Raw genomic sequence first — 14451 nt, forward strand, 5'->3', positions numbered from 1 at the left:
TGTATAGACACTCTGTAGTTTTCCACACAAAGTGAGTGATGTGAGCTTGAATAATGCATAACGGAGGGCATCGAGGAGCCACGGGGCCACGTGATTCGGGGATTTTCAAAACAAATTTACCCGAGAAAAGCTTCACCCCAACCCACTTAAGTCCTTCAAACTGAGATTCAGACAGATGATGCGGAAGCATGTAGGTTCAAGACAAGCACAAATTTGTAAAGAAAAATGTTTTTCACTGGCGGGTCAAAGGCCTTTCTTAAAAAAGGTACACGAGGTTCATATCATGTATTTGAAGGTAAATCACTGTGACATTCATCATATTTGATGTTGCTGAAAAAGCTTGGTGTAACATCTGGTCATTTTGGAACAAACGTGTGGTGACCAGTTTTCCTTCTTGCTTTTCATATCAACAAACCAAAAAGAGTGCTTTCATCAGCGCAGCACAAACTCCTCCTACGTGTTTTTTTTTTAACGCCACTTATTTTCCAAAGCACTAATCAAAGTTCTTTCAAGGACAAACTTCAATTGCGGGAAAAGCTTGTGTACATCGCTCCACAGATGCATACAAGATGCACTCCATACTGTATTCGTAGGATGTGCAGTGGCACTTCTGTAGCAACCTGCTGGTGATCACAGACAGATGGCTGCTCATTATTTTTCTATACGGCTGTCAGGAGTCACACATCGCATTTATTTCACATAGTTGCTGGCATGGCAGTCAACATGGGTTTGCTTGGGAAAGCCCCTCCCAGACTCGTAATGGAATGTTTTTTACATCCAAGTAACTGATCAGACGATTTATCTTATGATTGTCTTTCTACTGTGATATCAAATCTCATGTAATCCCAGAGAATATCTTTCATTTAACAAGACTAAATTGGACAGTATACTCCATCAGATGTGCTTATCAGATGGTCGAACAGCTATAGAAACCGCTTCCTTCCTTTCCGACGCTGGAATGGCTGGTCTGCGTCCGACAATTTATGTAACGATCCAACATTCCCGCCCACTTTGTGCAGGGTTTGATCTTCTCCCATAAACCCTCTTTCTTCATTCTTTACACAACTATTTCTGTCATTTTTTCACGTGTACAACCGAGTGCAGCACCATGAATGTCTTCCAGCAGAAACTGTCTGAAAATGTGCGCTATTATCCTTGTATTTAAATAATTATCACGTCTTGCCCCGCGCTATGGCGGCTGACTTTTCACTCTGTCTTTGAGTGTGACCGTTTGGAGAAGCTATAAATGCTCTTGCCTGCTGACAAGGTCGGACATCATTTCTTACAAACTAGTCTTTTTTTCTAGCATAACCCAGCCACTACTATATACAACCATGCTAGTGGTATTGTATACACAATGCCCTCCAATTTCAGACGCAGCAGCACCCTGACCCGGGGAGACCTCTACAAAATAAAATAAAAACAAGTAGATACAAGAACTATTTTATTCCTCAAGCCATCAGCCTGTATAACATGCAATTTAATCAACAGGTCCCTTAGCTGGTCACCTGCACTTTTGCACTTTTATATCATATTTGATTATAAAGTGGATTGACTTTTTTTAATTTAATTTTACTTTATTGTTTATTCTGTCTCCGTCTCAATATGACGTTCATATATATGAGTATGCTGTGGTCTTATTGCGTATGTTACATTATTGTATTTATTGTTTTTATTGTGGACTTTATGTTGTCCCCATGTCTGGAGCAATGGACCAAACAATATCCCCCGTGTGGGATACTAAAATTGATCTGCATCTGAATCTAGTCACTCGGTGAGGCTGTCTAAATGTAAATGAAAGCATGCTAACATGATCACATTGAAATTTCCAAACTGCTGAAGTTAAGCCGGTATGACGTTAAAGTTAGGGTCGGTCGTGCTCTTCATAAACATTTTTTGTTATAGATGTTGAAATACGCATTACATCCCAACAACAATCAATAAGTCAAATGCTCCGAGAAAAAAACCAGAGAAAAAAATGTGGTATCTGTGGATGTCACAGGCCTGTAATAATAATGAATTTGATTGGACGGCCTACCTGCCTGTCTACCTACACACACTATGCCTGTGCACTCATTGCATGTCTTTGGAGTCTTCCACAAGCTGCTAGCTTGACAGCTGTGGGTACTAACAATAGCCATGTTCTTTGTTTACGTTCATAATGATAATTGTGGGGGAGTGGCCTTGGAGGGAGACCTGAATGGACGGACCTGGCAACTTTCTCTCTAGATTTAGGGACTTTTGGAGCTAGTGCTGCTAGCTACTTTCATTGGAAAAGAGTTCACTGGGCTCTGGGCTGGGTTTTTCGGTTGGATGATTTTAAAAATCTAGCATACTTTTTAGATTTAGATAGAAGATTACCGACCCTAGCTTTAACCATTTTCACCATCTTCATTTAGCGTTTTAGTATGCTAACATTTTGGCTGATGGGAGTGGTATTAGTTCAGCAGGTATTGCGTCATAAACCAAAGTATTGGATGAGTTACAATTTTGACCGGATGATGGCGCTAGAGGAAAAGTTAAGGGATCACCAAAGCGATAACAATTTGTCCTGAGGGGAACATAAATGTGCTAAATTTCATCATCCAATAGTTGTTGAGACACTAAATTGAAAACAGCTGGCATTGCCACTTGCAGCCAGCGTGGCTAAAAAGTGTCAAATACCGCAAATACCACTTGCACAAAATACTTTTGCTTACTTTACTTACTTTCCAAACACCTCCAGAGCAAACGGTTGCATCGATGTGTCACAGTGTTGGAAAGATGAATTGTCTTCGGGGGTTTATTGAGGCAAACAGAAGTGAACGCAGTATGAGCTCAGAACTTTTGAGTTCACTGACCATCTGTAATGATCGGAGGCAACAATAATTGCAACGGCTCATCTCCAGTGTAATCAAAATTCAGGGAGCACGTCTATAATCAAGTGCAATTAATCTGCTAATATCCCCCCAGTGTTGGAATAATGGGGACATTAACTGGGCTCATCTGTTGTGACTGCTCCTCCGCTGTTTGCTAGGTGGCTTATTCGCAGCAGGAGACGCCGAATGCTTTTTGACAGGTATTTTTCAGCATTCATATCACCAAAGTCAATTTGAATAAACTACTGTCATCTCCCATAAGGGCTGCTCCCCGCAACACACATTTTCTCCTCGCTAAACAGGTTTCCAATCCTCAATGAAATAGTGCATGTAAATTACCCCATCCCATTTTCCAAACAATATCGATTGTGACAGAAAAGGCACAAGATCATACACGGGAACATTTTGTATATCAGCTGCAGAAAACAGCGTTAACATATAATGATGGAAAGGAAGCAAGTCAGAGAGGGTGTCAAATAAAACCCATATTACCTTTCACAAGAATAATAAGTGGATAACGGCGCCGTCTATTTATGCTGAGAAGACATACGCGCGGGTGTGTTTCCTTGCAGCTTGATTGGAAAATCACATATAGGCCATCAACCTGAACCTACAGAGAGAGCGGCAGCTTTCACCCCCCTCATCCCCCCGCACACACTGATTGGCTGGGGGGTTCTGTACCATTTTCATTTCACAGTGTGTGATAAATGGGTAAAAGGAGTGTGTAGAGTGTAACTGGCAGGGTGTAGCAACGCTGTGCCTTTTATTATGCCTCGAACTTGAGCTCTGTGCTTAAAAATTTCACAGCAATGAACACGTTTGTGTGCAAAAAAAAATAAACAAATACACTGACATTTTTCCACCGTTAATTTCTTCACTTCAATTATGCAAAGGTTACTGATTATTTTTGTAGAAAGGCAAATTCGTCAATGGGATGCAGAGTGAGGCATCAGCATAAATCAGCGGCACGGTGCACTCTAAGCTCTCCCCACATCCTCAACTGCTGCTGACTTTCAAGCATTCATAATATATGAAATCTGTCTTTTATAATTCAACAGAAAAAGGAAACATGCCTTGATAGTGATTTACAGAAGAAAGAGGTCTAGAGTTTTTTTCTTTTTTATTCCATTATGTGATGTGTTTTCTGGTTAAAAGGGAATTACTGTTTATATAGGACATTCCTCTTGCTGTTATTCACACTGACATTAATCAATGTTTTTCAAAGTATTCAGACAAACACTTGCCTGTGGGGCTAAAAATTCATTCTCGTTTCTATAGGAAAAAAAATCCGAGTGATTTTCTAGCAGACCGCTGCGCTGTTGACACGGCATTTCAAAAGGATTTTACAGATCGCTAACTTGTAGAAGAAAGACAATTAAATGGATTGAACCTTTGAGCAAAAATAATAAACTACAGAAGAAGAAGAAGCAGCTCTGTCTTTGAGACTTTATGAAAAAATGATTTAACGTCAGAGAGTGGTGGAAAACATACAGCACTTCTCATCATATGGTCTGGGGAACTGGAAGGATTTTGGCACCACTTTATTAGTTTGTTTTTTTTCTTTACCCTGTGCAATTCATTGCCTAACAGGTGAAAGGTGTCCTCAACACCAACACAGGCGAACGATTAGTGTGTGCTGCTTGTTTATATGTGGTTACACTGAACCGTATTCTCTCTCAGGTAGGTGAATAAAGGTTCTGAGTGAATTTGCCGAGCACGATCTTGCCCACAGGGTTTTGCCTTGACATCTCAGAATATGCCGTTTGTAGTGAAACTGAAGAAATGCATTGGCAGCTGTAGGATTTGTCTAAAAGATGTGGTGCAAAGATTCCAATAATCTGATGAAATATACATGTAAATCAATATCAAACTGTGTGAAATATGAGGCATGAACTTCTCTCCTTCAGGCCAATATAATGAAGATCAATAATTCCATAAATCTACACAAGACAGCCAATGAGGAAGGTCAAGACAGAACAAATAACAGTAACACAAATGAACTGTGCAACCTCCATGAAAAGGAGGTCACAGCGAGGGGTATAGTTCACTGGATATGTCAGCAAATCCCTGAGGAACTAGAGGAGGTGAGAAAACTATCCCCAGTGGAAATAGGACAGCAAAACAGCAGTGTGCACAGAATAAAGCCACCCAATGCGCTTCACTCACTTTATACCCAAATCATTTCATACACAAAGGAAATGCAAAGGGAAAGTAGTAAAATTAGGGCTGTCAAAGTTAATTCTTTTTAAAGACTAATTTCTTTAACACAACTTACAATTTTTAGTCTGTAGCAGACTCAGTTTTAAAGCTAGAGTGAAGATAATGGTAACATATGAAACTACAAAACCTAATCTATTGGTACCAACCATGTCATTCTAGCTATTCATGAAGGAGGCTAAATACGCTCCAAAACACTTACATTTTGACGAGGAAAAACTGACATGGCCATTTTCAAAGGGGTCCCCTTAACCTCTGACCTCCAGATATGTGAATGTAAATGGGTTCTATGGGTACCCACGAGTCTCCCCTTTACAGACATGCCCACTTTATGATAATCACATGCAGTTTTGGGGCAAGTCATAGTCAAGTCAGCACACTGACACACTGACAGCTGTTGTTGTCCGTTGGGCTGCAGTTTGCCATGTTATGATTTGATCATATTTTGTATGCTAAATGCAGTACCTGTGAGGGTTTCTGGACAATATCTGTCATTGTTTTGTGTTGTTAAATGATTTCCGATAATGGATATATACATACATTTGCATAAAGCAGCATATTTGCCCACTCCCATGTTGATAAGAGTATTAAATATTTGACAAATCTCAGTTTAAGGTACATTTTGAAGAGATACAAAATGTGTGATTAATTTGTGATTAATCATGATTAACTATGGACAATCATGTGATTAATTGCGATTCAATATTTTAATCGATTGCCAGCCCTAGTAAAAATATTAAGAAAAAAATAAAAACTGCATAAAAATGCAAATCAAAGGAATAGAAACCCCTTTTATAGGAAATTAAAATGTTAAGAACAGAGACATAAATACAGGATGAGGTAATTCATGGTGAGTATTTAAGGTTCAGTCAAAGGCAGTGCATACATGTTTTTAACCTGGATTTGAAGGTGGTCAAAATTGGTGCAATTCTTACATCCTCTAGAAGTCTGTTCCAGCTCTGTGGTGCACAGTAAAAAAATGCTGTTTAATGTCTAATTTGCACTCTGGGAACAGTTAGCAGCCCTCCACCTGATGACCTGAGGCTGAGAGGGTTCATATCGTAAAAGACAGTCAGGTGTGTTTTAAGCCACTGAGAGTTTTAGAGACTTTTAACACTTTTCTATGACACACTGGAAGAAACCTGAGAACTGTTTTAATGTGTTGAGTTTTCTTGGTCTTTGTTAGGTCTTTCTGAATGTGCAGAAGTTGTCTGAGAGTCGTTGTGGGAAGATCAGAGAGAAGACCATTGCAGTAAATTAACTTGCTGGAAATGAAAGCATAGATTAGTTTATCTCAGTTGTGACTGGACATGAATCCTCTAAATGTTGCTATGTGTTAAAAAGGTAGAATGCACACTTTGTAATTGAATTGCCATGTTGTGACACTGTTAATGTTTCTCTGAGTCCAAGATTATAGCAAGATTTCTGACTGGAATCGAAAGGAATACTAACTTTCAGCCTTCCTTCTGCACCAACGACAATTATCTCAGTTTTGTCTGCATTTAGCTGGAGAAAGTCCAGGCACGTCCAGTCATTTATTTGTTGAATTCCCTCGCAGAGAGAATCTATGGGACTGTAGTCACTTGGTGACAGACCAAGGTATATTTGGGTGTCGTCTGCATAATTATGATAGTTGATGTTATGTATAATGTAGCCTAATGGATATATGTGAATGCTAAACAGAAGAGGGCCAAGGATTGAGCCTTGGGGAACCCCACACATCATGTTGGTCCCCTCCGATGCATAATTACAAATTGGGAATAAATAGTTCCTGTCCTGAAGATTGAACCACTTTAGCATTGTGCCTGAGAGAACCATTTCAGTTTTCCAGTCTGTCCAGTAGTAGTCAAATGTGTCAAAAGCATCACTGATATCTAATAAGACTTGAACTGATATCAGTTTCTAAACCAATATCATTCAGAACCTTAATGAGAGCCGTCTCAATACTGTTTTGGGGCCAAAATCCAGATTGAAATTTATTAATTTGAAGTCAAAAAGTTACTTAGTTGATGAATGTTTTCAACTATTTTACTTACAAAGGACAGGTTTGATTTTGGTCTGTAGTTGGTAATCACAAATGTATCCAGACTACTCATTTTGAGGAGAGGCTTGGTGCCTGCAGTTTTCAAGGCTTCTGGGAAATAACCTGAAGAAAAAGAGCTATTGACTATCTGCAGTAAATCTGTGGCCAAACAGCTGAAAACATTTTTAAAGAAGCTTGTTGGTAGAGCATCAAGACAATAAGTGGACGGTTTAACATACTGGACAATAGTCTTTCCATGTGGTTGTGGATGGGTATTGATTTGCATGACATTGAACTATTCATGGCTAATCTAGTCCCTTTAATTTTATTACTGTAGAAGTCAGCAAACTCATTGCATTTATCAGTAGAAAAGAGTTCAGATGCAGATGTGGGATAATTGCATTGTTGCTGATGATGTTAGAGAAGAAGCAGTGTCTAGTCTTTCTTAGTTCTAAATTGTTAATGTTGAGTTTCACTTTAACATGTCAAGCTGATTTAAAGTTTTTTTTTGTCGCCATTTGTGCTCAGCTTTTTCGGCATCCTTTTCAGGATCATTATTGATTCGGCATTTTTCTGTCTAGGAGCTCAGAGGGCAAAGTGAGGGTAGACAATGCAGAGATAGCTTCCGTGAACAGTGCGCCTCACTGATGTACTGCTTTTTAACAGATCTTCTGTGGACTTTAGGAGTAGTAGACAAATCACACAAAACACAGAAGTGATCTGATATAGCAAGGTCAGTTACAATAACGTTTGAAATATTAACACCCTTAGTGATGGTAAAAAGTTCTTCTGCTCTATTGCGGAGTATAATAAGTCACAGCGCCAGAGCAGAAATACAATACCCAGCCCAGATGATCTAACAACACAAGGCCTTTTTCACACAGAACATCCTCCGTCAGGACTGGAGGCACAGAGGCAGTGAGTTGAATGTTTTCAACACCTCTGCAAACAGACATAGCAACCGAGGTGTGTCTGCCTCTCCAGTGATGACAGCACACAGAAAAAAGCCCTGCTCCTCATGACTTATCAAAAGACGGAGAGAACGAGGTGGTTGGAGGCTTCAAAAAATCAGTGTCCTTCTTCTCTATGTTGGTCATGTTTTATTTATGGAATCGAATACTTGGGGTAAGTTTTTCAAGGAGCAGAATGAAACATCAAGCAACTCTATCTCCGTGCTGTCCGAGTGAAAAAACATGCATTTGAAAGAGGTGTCCAGTACTACATTGGTCAGGGTCCCTGCTGACAGAAGTGCAACAGAGACAGTGATGAAATGTAAAGAGGGAATAGGAAATACCTTTAACGGTGACGCTTCCTGTGCTGCTTGCCACGCCAAATTGGTTCCTTGCCACACAGGTGTAGAGACCTGCATCAGATTTGGTTGCATTCCATACCCGAAGGTTACCGTTGTCCAAGATGGAGACCCTGTAGTTAAAAAAGAAAATGATTTTTATTACTGCCGTAGCATCAGCTTGTATGATTAGTAACAAACTAGTACAGTTCCTGTTCGGGGTATGTTTCCTTTCTGAACGGGCTGATTGCTTGGCTCCTGGTATAGCTGCTTGCAGTGTTGTCGTAGCGAGTGGCCGTTCGGAGCGGGCCTATTGCATCCACCCCCGGGTGCTTGCAGCGTTCTTTAAAACCCCTCATCGTTCGTTGACTCCAGGGATGTGAAGAAAGGTTTGGTTGTAACGTTATTCCGCCCCTGCTGCTGCACAGAGTGCTGTCGCTTTTTTATTCGAAGTTTATTAATATTGAACGTGTTGCGGGTTCAAAATGTACCAAAGTTGACACTGCACATCCTTGGGTCCCTAGCTATACACCCGCCAAGTGTAAAGTAAATTGGTTGAACAGTTCTTGAGATATGCGAAGGACACATACATACATACAGAGATTCTTTGCTTTAGATGTTGCTACGCACACACTGTAAAATGGCATCTGTGTGGCATGGGGTTGACATAGCAGCAAAGACAAGTGACTAATAAAGAGAACATTTCTCAGGGTCTAATTAAGCTCTGCTTCTTTGCAGATGACAACGATGAGAAATAGGATTGCATTTTCAAAGGGTGATTAATTCAGCACATGACTTCAAGATATATCTGGGACAACAGTGGCTTCATGCCCTTTATACAATGGCCACAAGTGCTCCAAAAAAGGTCAAAAGGCCTTAACAAAACTTGACATTTTCTAAATAACAAGCAAAAATGGAAATTGTGCCCTTGAAAGCAAGGTACTGTGGGAAATCAAGGGTGGACCGACTCATCAAAGCAACGCTGAATTTTAATTATCTGAAATGCTCTGCTGAATCTGCAAACTGTAAATATGAAACGGCGTCAGCCTGATTGTGAGGGGTTGGGGGGGTGGGGATGATGTGTGGCCTGTAAATTGCTCTGTTCACCTATGAGTCAAAGGAGTCACAGTGAACAGATTCTGTCACTGTTAGATGACAGCGAGAGTTTCAGAGATTCAAGCAAACTGAAGAATTGACCGCAGCTGGAGAGGTGATTTTGTTTAATGACGGTTCTTTACTCTCATACACAGACAAAGGCATGAGTGCGTCATTCCACACATATGCAGGAACATGCATTAACACTTAAAGCTGCACCAGTCAATATATTCACATTAACAATGGGTCAAATGACTATGTGTAATGTGGCCACTCAAGATGACACACAGACGGATCAGACACACCATTTTAGCATCTTTTAAGTCATTGTTATGGGTTTTACGGCACGCAGCTTTACTGCTTTGTTACGGTTCACTCTCACCTGTCTCATCAATCCTGTTTCCAACTACAATAGACAGCTGTGTAAAATAGCAGAAATAACAGAAATAGCGACTAGTTGGCGAATATAGTGCAGAACTTAACAGCTTAAAACAGATATTGTGTCACAGGGGTTTGGTAGAGACCAAAGCAGAGCTACAAGGAATACTGGACTTCACTATGTAGCCAGAAACTCAATTCCAAATGCAGCCTGGTCTCACTCCCAGGGAGTCAAACACCTACGCATGGGCAGCGGCCCTCGGCGTCTTGGTACCGACGCACAACTAACTCCAAGGTAAACCCATCCACTTCATTATTGGACGCAGAGCAACGGACGTAGTATTTAAGAGCGAGAAGTCCGCTAAAGGTGGCAGATGGATGGGTCAGGACTTTTACTCAGGGGACCGGCGTTCGTGTCCCATGTGAAACCAAATGTTGAGTGATTTACTGACGACGTTATGTCACGTGACGCTACGCTACTGAGTCAGATGACATTACATCCGTAGCTTACGTGACGTTGCAAGCATACTTACTTAAAGCCAAACCATGATGTTTTTTCTAAGCCTAACTAAGTAATTTTGTTGCCACTGTTTCACAACATTAACCACTTGTTAAAATGTTAACAGCGGCCGTTTCACGACGTTAATCATGCCTGAACCTTCAGCGCCACGATGATATGTAAAAGGCTGCCCCAGACTTCTGTCCAAGCAGCAAAATGGATGAGATGACGTTACCAAATCAATGATAATGTTGCTGTGTCTGCTGTATGTTAATAGCCAACTGTTTGCAACACGTTTGCTAAATAAACTTCATTGGGTGATAATATGTTAATGTTGGGTTTGCAGTTTGTTGACTCCAAGTGCCTAAAAAACCCAATTCATCCCAGTTTAAGATCACTCTATGCACATTTCTTCATTTGTGTGTTTTATATTCTACCTCTGTGGGTTTCGTCACTTCAAGCTACACATCCAAGTAGTAAATCTATTGATTAAAGCCACTTTAAGGTTTCAGGAAAACCTTTCTAGAAAATAAAAGTAATAGTAAGATTGGCTATTCCTTTTACACTCTTTATCCACTGCTCTAACTGTAGAGCCCCAATTAAAACAACCTGTCCCTACTGTATTCAAATACTTACTACATGACTGCATTAATTAACAGCGCAACAAGACCAAAATTCAAAGTAACAGACCCTGCGTATCAGCACACAAGCTTTCTAGACTGATGTCACTCCCTCAAACCGGCTTTAACGTATCCCTCTGCTGCTTTTGATTGATTCAAAACAACCACTTGACAGTTTAAGACATTGACGATGCAGTCTGAGCCGCAACAGAGAGGAGTTTAATAGCCATGGCAGGAGTCTAAATGACACACGGCACGGAAAACAGTTCATCAGCTCTCACTGTTATGTGAGCGGGGTGTTTTCTTGTTTGCACCAGTGATGCATTTAACTGGATGTACTTGTGAAATGTGGTTGATACGGTGTGACATAGTGTTACATCCCCCCCCCCCACTGCTTCACTGTCTACACTGGATGTGATAAGAAAATGCAGAGACAGTTAGTGTGAGAAAATATACTTCTAAAACCACATGGTGCTGCTGAGTGGAGACTTCTTAGTTTATATCAGGCTGAGAAAAAAGTGCTGAATGCAAAGTAGCCAACGCTGACCATCAGTTACATGAGGCGCATATCGCTGTGTGGGATGGCCCACAGTTAATGACATCAAACCTGGAGGCTGATAAATTTGAAGAAAATGGCCCATTAAATGGCACCACAGTCCTACAACTGGCCATAACCCCCGAGCAGAGTAAGCACAATTAAAACAATGACTATACATTAATTATATTGCGTTGCTGGCGCTTTGTGTATATTGCAAAGTTTGTCTGATGACTCATGTTATGTAAAGGTAAGGAGAGTTTTTTTTACCACATATGCATACATTAGCACAAGGCTCACAGCAATATCTCAACATAACTAAATACAGTGGAAACCGCTTATAGTGATTGAAAAGACTCATTCCTATAACAATGCTGTTTAATTAATTTGCTTATAGTAATCAAGTAGTCCACTTACATTGTTAATTTTGTGTCTTTTAATACACCACAACAAATGGATGTTTTTTTTCTATTTCTCTTACTTTACTCCCATGATACTTTACCTCGTGGTACCCCGGCTGGCTACCTGAGGCTGGTGCACATTGAAATCATGACGGAAAAAATAAAGTAATTTTCTCTCAATGAAAAACGTAGTCTCCTCGAAGCTTATGACAACGAGTTACAGCAGCAAACTCCGGGGTCTGAGAACCGAAGCCAATGCTGAAGTGCCTTAAACCTGCATTCTTTCTAACAGCCAGCAGGGGGCGACTCCTCTGTTTGCAAAAAAAAAGTCTGATTGTATAGAAGTCTATGAGAAAATGAGCCTACTTCTGACTTGATTTATTACCTCAGTAAACATTGTAAACATGAGTTTATGGTCTCAATCGCTAGTTTCAAGTCTTCTTCAATACAGCATGATGTTCATTTAAAGCAGGGGATGCTTTAGGGCGGGGCTACCTTGTGATTGACAGGTCGCTACCACAGCGTTTCACAGTGCATTTTCTGTTTATGAAAGGTAATTTAAAAAATGTCTTATTCAGCGTTCGGTTGTACTGAGCTCCACCTTCTCGTGTGACTTCTGGTTGCAAAAAACCAAGAAGGCGATGGCCAAAATGCCGATCTCAAGTTTGAGTTTGTAGTCACAAACCATCGGGTTATGTCACAGTAACTGCGTCCACCTCTTATATACAGTCTATGTGCTCTTCAGACGTCCTTGTGTAGTCTACTCAAACAACGAGAAACAGTCATGGCTGCTAGTGATGGAAACAGGAAACCAATTTTCACAGGTAAAGCACCTGTAGTTGAAGCCGCCTTTGTCAAGTGGAATGATAATGCCTGGTCACGTAATGCCCCCTTGAGTGGGCCGACAGTAAGCTATATTGTATATACAGTACTGTACTGTATTATAGTGTATTTCAATAATACACAGTACAGTCATTTACTTACATTACTTTATATTCATGTAATAAATATACAAATGTCAATTAGATGGTAATCCGCATGAGAAATAATAATAATAAAAAAAGGGTTACAATAATCATCTGCTGATCAATGTGATCCAGACAGATGTGATCACTATAAGTGGTTTCCTCTGTACCTGCATTTGTGCTTTGCGCTCCATATATCCACAATCTCCTCATCCTCAGGGACCAAACAGCTATCATGTGACTTGTGCACCATACATCTTGTAAGAGGAGGCTCTGCGGAGAGCGGACAAGTGGTGCCGCATGCGAGCACAATGGCTCTTATAGAGAGTTAAATCCTCAGCAGCTCTCCTGTGGAGCCGAGACTGCATGTTCTTAGCCATTCACCACATTGTCTACCTTTTTTTGAAGCATTATACGGCCCTTTCCTTTCACCGACGGTAAAGAAAGAGAAGCAGACCGGCTGTCTGCATAAGTGTTCGTCATTTTAGTCTGAAGCTAATGGAAGAGCAGATGAGGTCAAATGCAGTAGAAGTAAACCGAGGCACAGCGGTGGTGAATAAGAGATGGAGGCTTAATATTAACACTTTTCAGTTTTGCACCTGCCTTCCCTCGTCTGTGCCACGGCCCTGACAACATGTCTGCGCGATGTGCCCATTATGTGAGGAGACATTTCCCACCTCCATCCCGAGAGAAGCCAGCGGAGGGGCAGGTATCAATAATTCACAGGTGAGATGAACAAAAGTGCCACTCCTTTCATCCCTGCCTCACACAGGTTTAATGGACACAGCAATAAGTCTCCTAAAAGGAGGCGATTATTTTTGAACAAGGCGAGATGGCCAAATGCACTCGTGTAATCCTAAAAAACACAGGTGTGTATTTTGGGCGAGATCAAGCCTCTGAGGACAGGGCCTGCACAGTGTTGATCCTCCCTGCTCTGTGACAAGATGAAAGAGACAAATAACATCAGTCACGGAGCAGCTATCACGGGCACTGTGAAGTGGAAATCGCAGGAAAAAGAGCCTGGTCCACAGTAAAAAGCCTGCTTTTTGTTATTTCCTTACATTCTCTTTGAGACGCTGTTAAAAGATGCAGACGTTGCCTTTTTGTAAGCTTCCTCACAATCAAAAAGCCACTTGAAAGCCATGTTTTTGATGTTTCATTCAGACATATTTTGTCTTTGATCTGTCTGATAAACTCTACATCGTGAGAGGAAACTGTCACAATCCAAATAATGAGTCACAAATTTGTGCGTTGAGAGCTGCGGCTTTGAACTAAGTGTGGGGCTGAAATGTAGACCGAGTTTTCTGACGGCAGCAGCTGGAGCCTCGCGCTCAAATAGTGGAATCGTGTTCGCTAGCGTTCTACATAAACACGCCGACTCATTAATGCCGTCGAAGAATAGGAGTGCACTCATAAAAATTCAACATACAAACATTGTGCCTAATCACAGATTAGATTCTGATTTGAGAGTTTCAAGCAGGACCGTTCATGAATACTTAGTGACTCTGAGATGCCATGGCTGATTGGTAGCATGACTGCGGGGTGGAGGCCTGTATGCCTCTCTACTTAATT

General features: G+C 40.9%; 1 protein-coding gene across 1 annotated transcript in view; it reads right to left on the reverse strand.

The window, feature by feature from the left end:
- cntn4 (contactin 4) overlaps positions 1-14451 on the reverse strand; it is a 177487-nt gene that overhangs the window by 16680 nt on the left and 146356 nt on the right. The window contains exon 12 of the mRNA XM_074645407.1: positions 8393-8520. Coding sequence (XP_074501508.1) covers positions 8393-8520 — 128 coding nt within the window. The remainder of the gene's footprint in view (positions 1-8392; positions 8521-14451) is intronic.

This window comes from Sebastes fasciatus, chromosome 1 (assembly GCF_043250625.1).
Source record: "Sebastes fasciatus isolate fSebFas1 chromosome 1, fSebFas1.pri, whole genome shotgun sequence".
NCBI lineage: Eukaryota > Metazoa > Chordata > Actinopteri > Perciformes > Sebastidae > Sebastes > Sebastes fasciatus.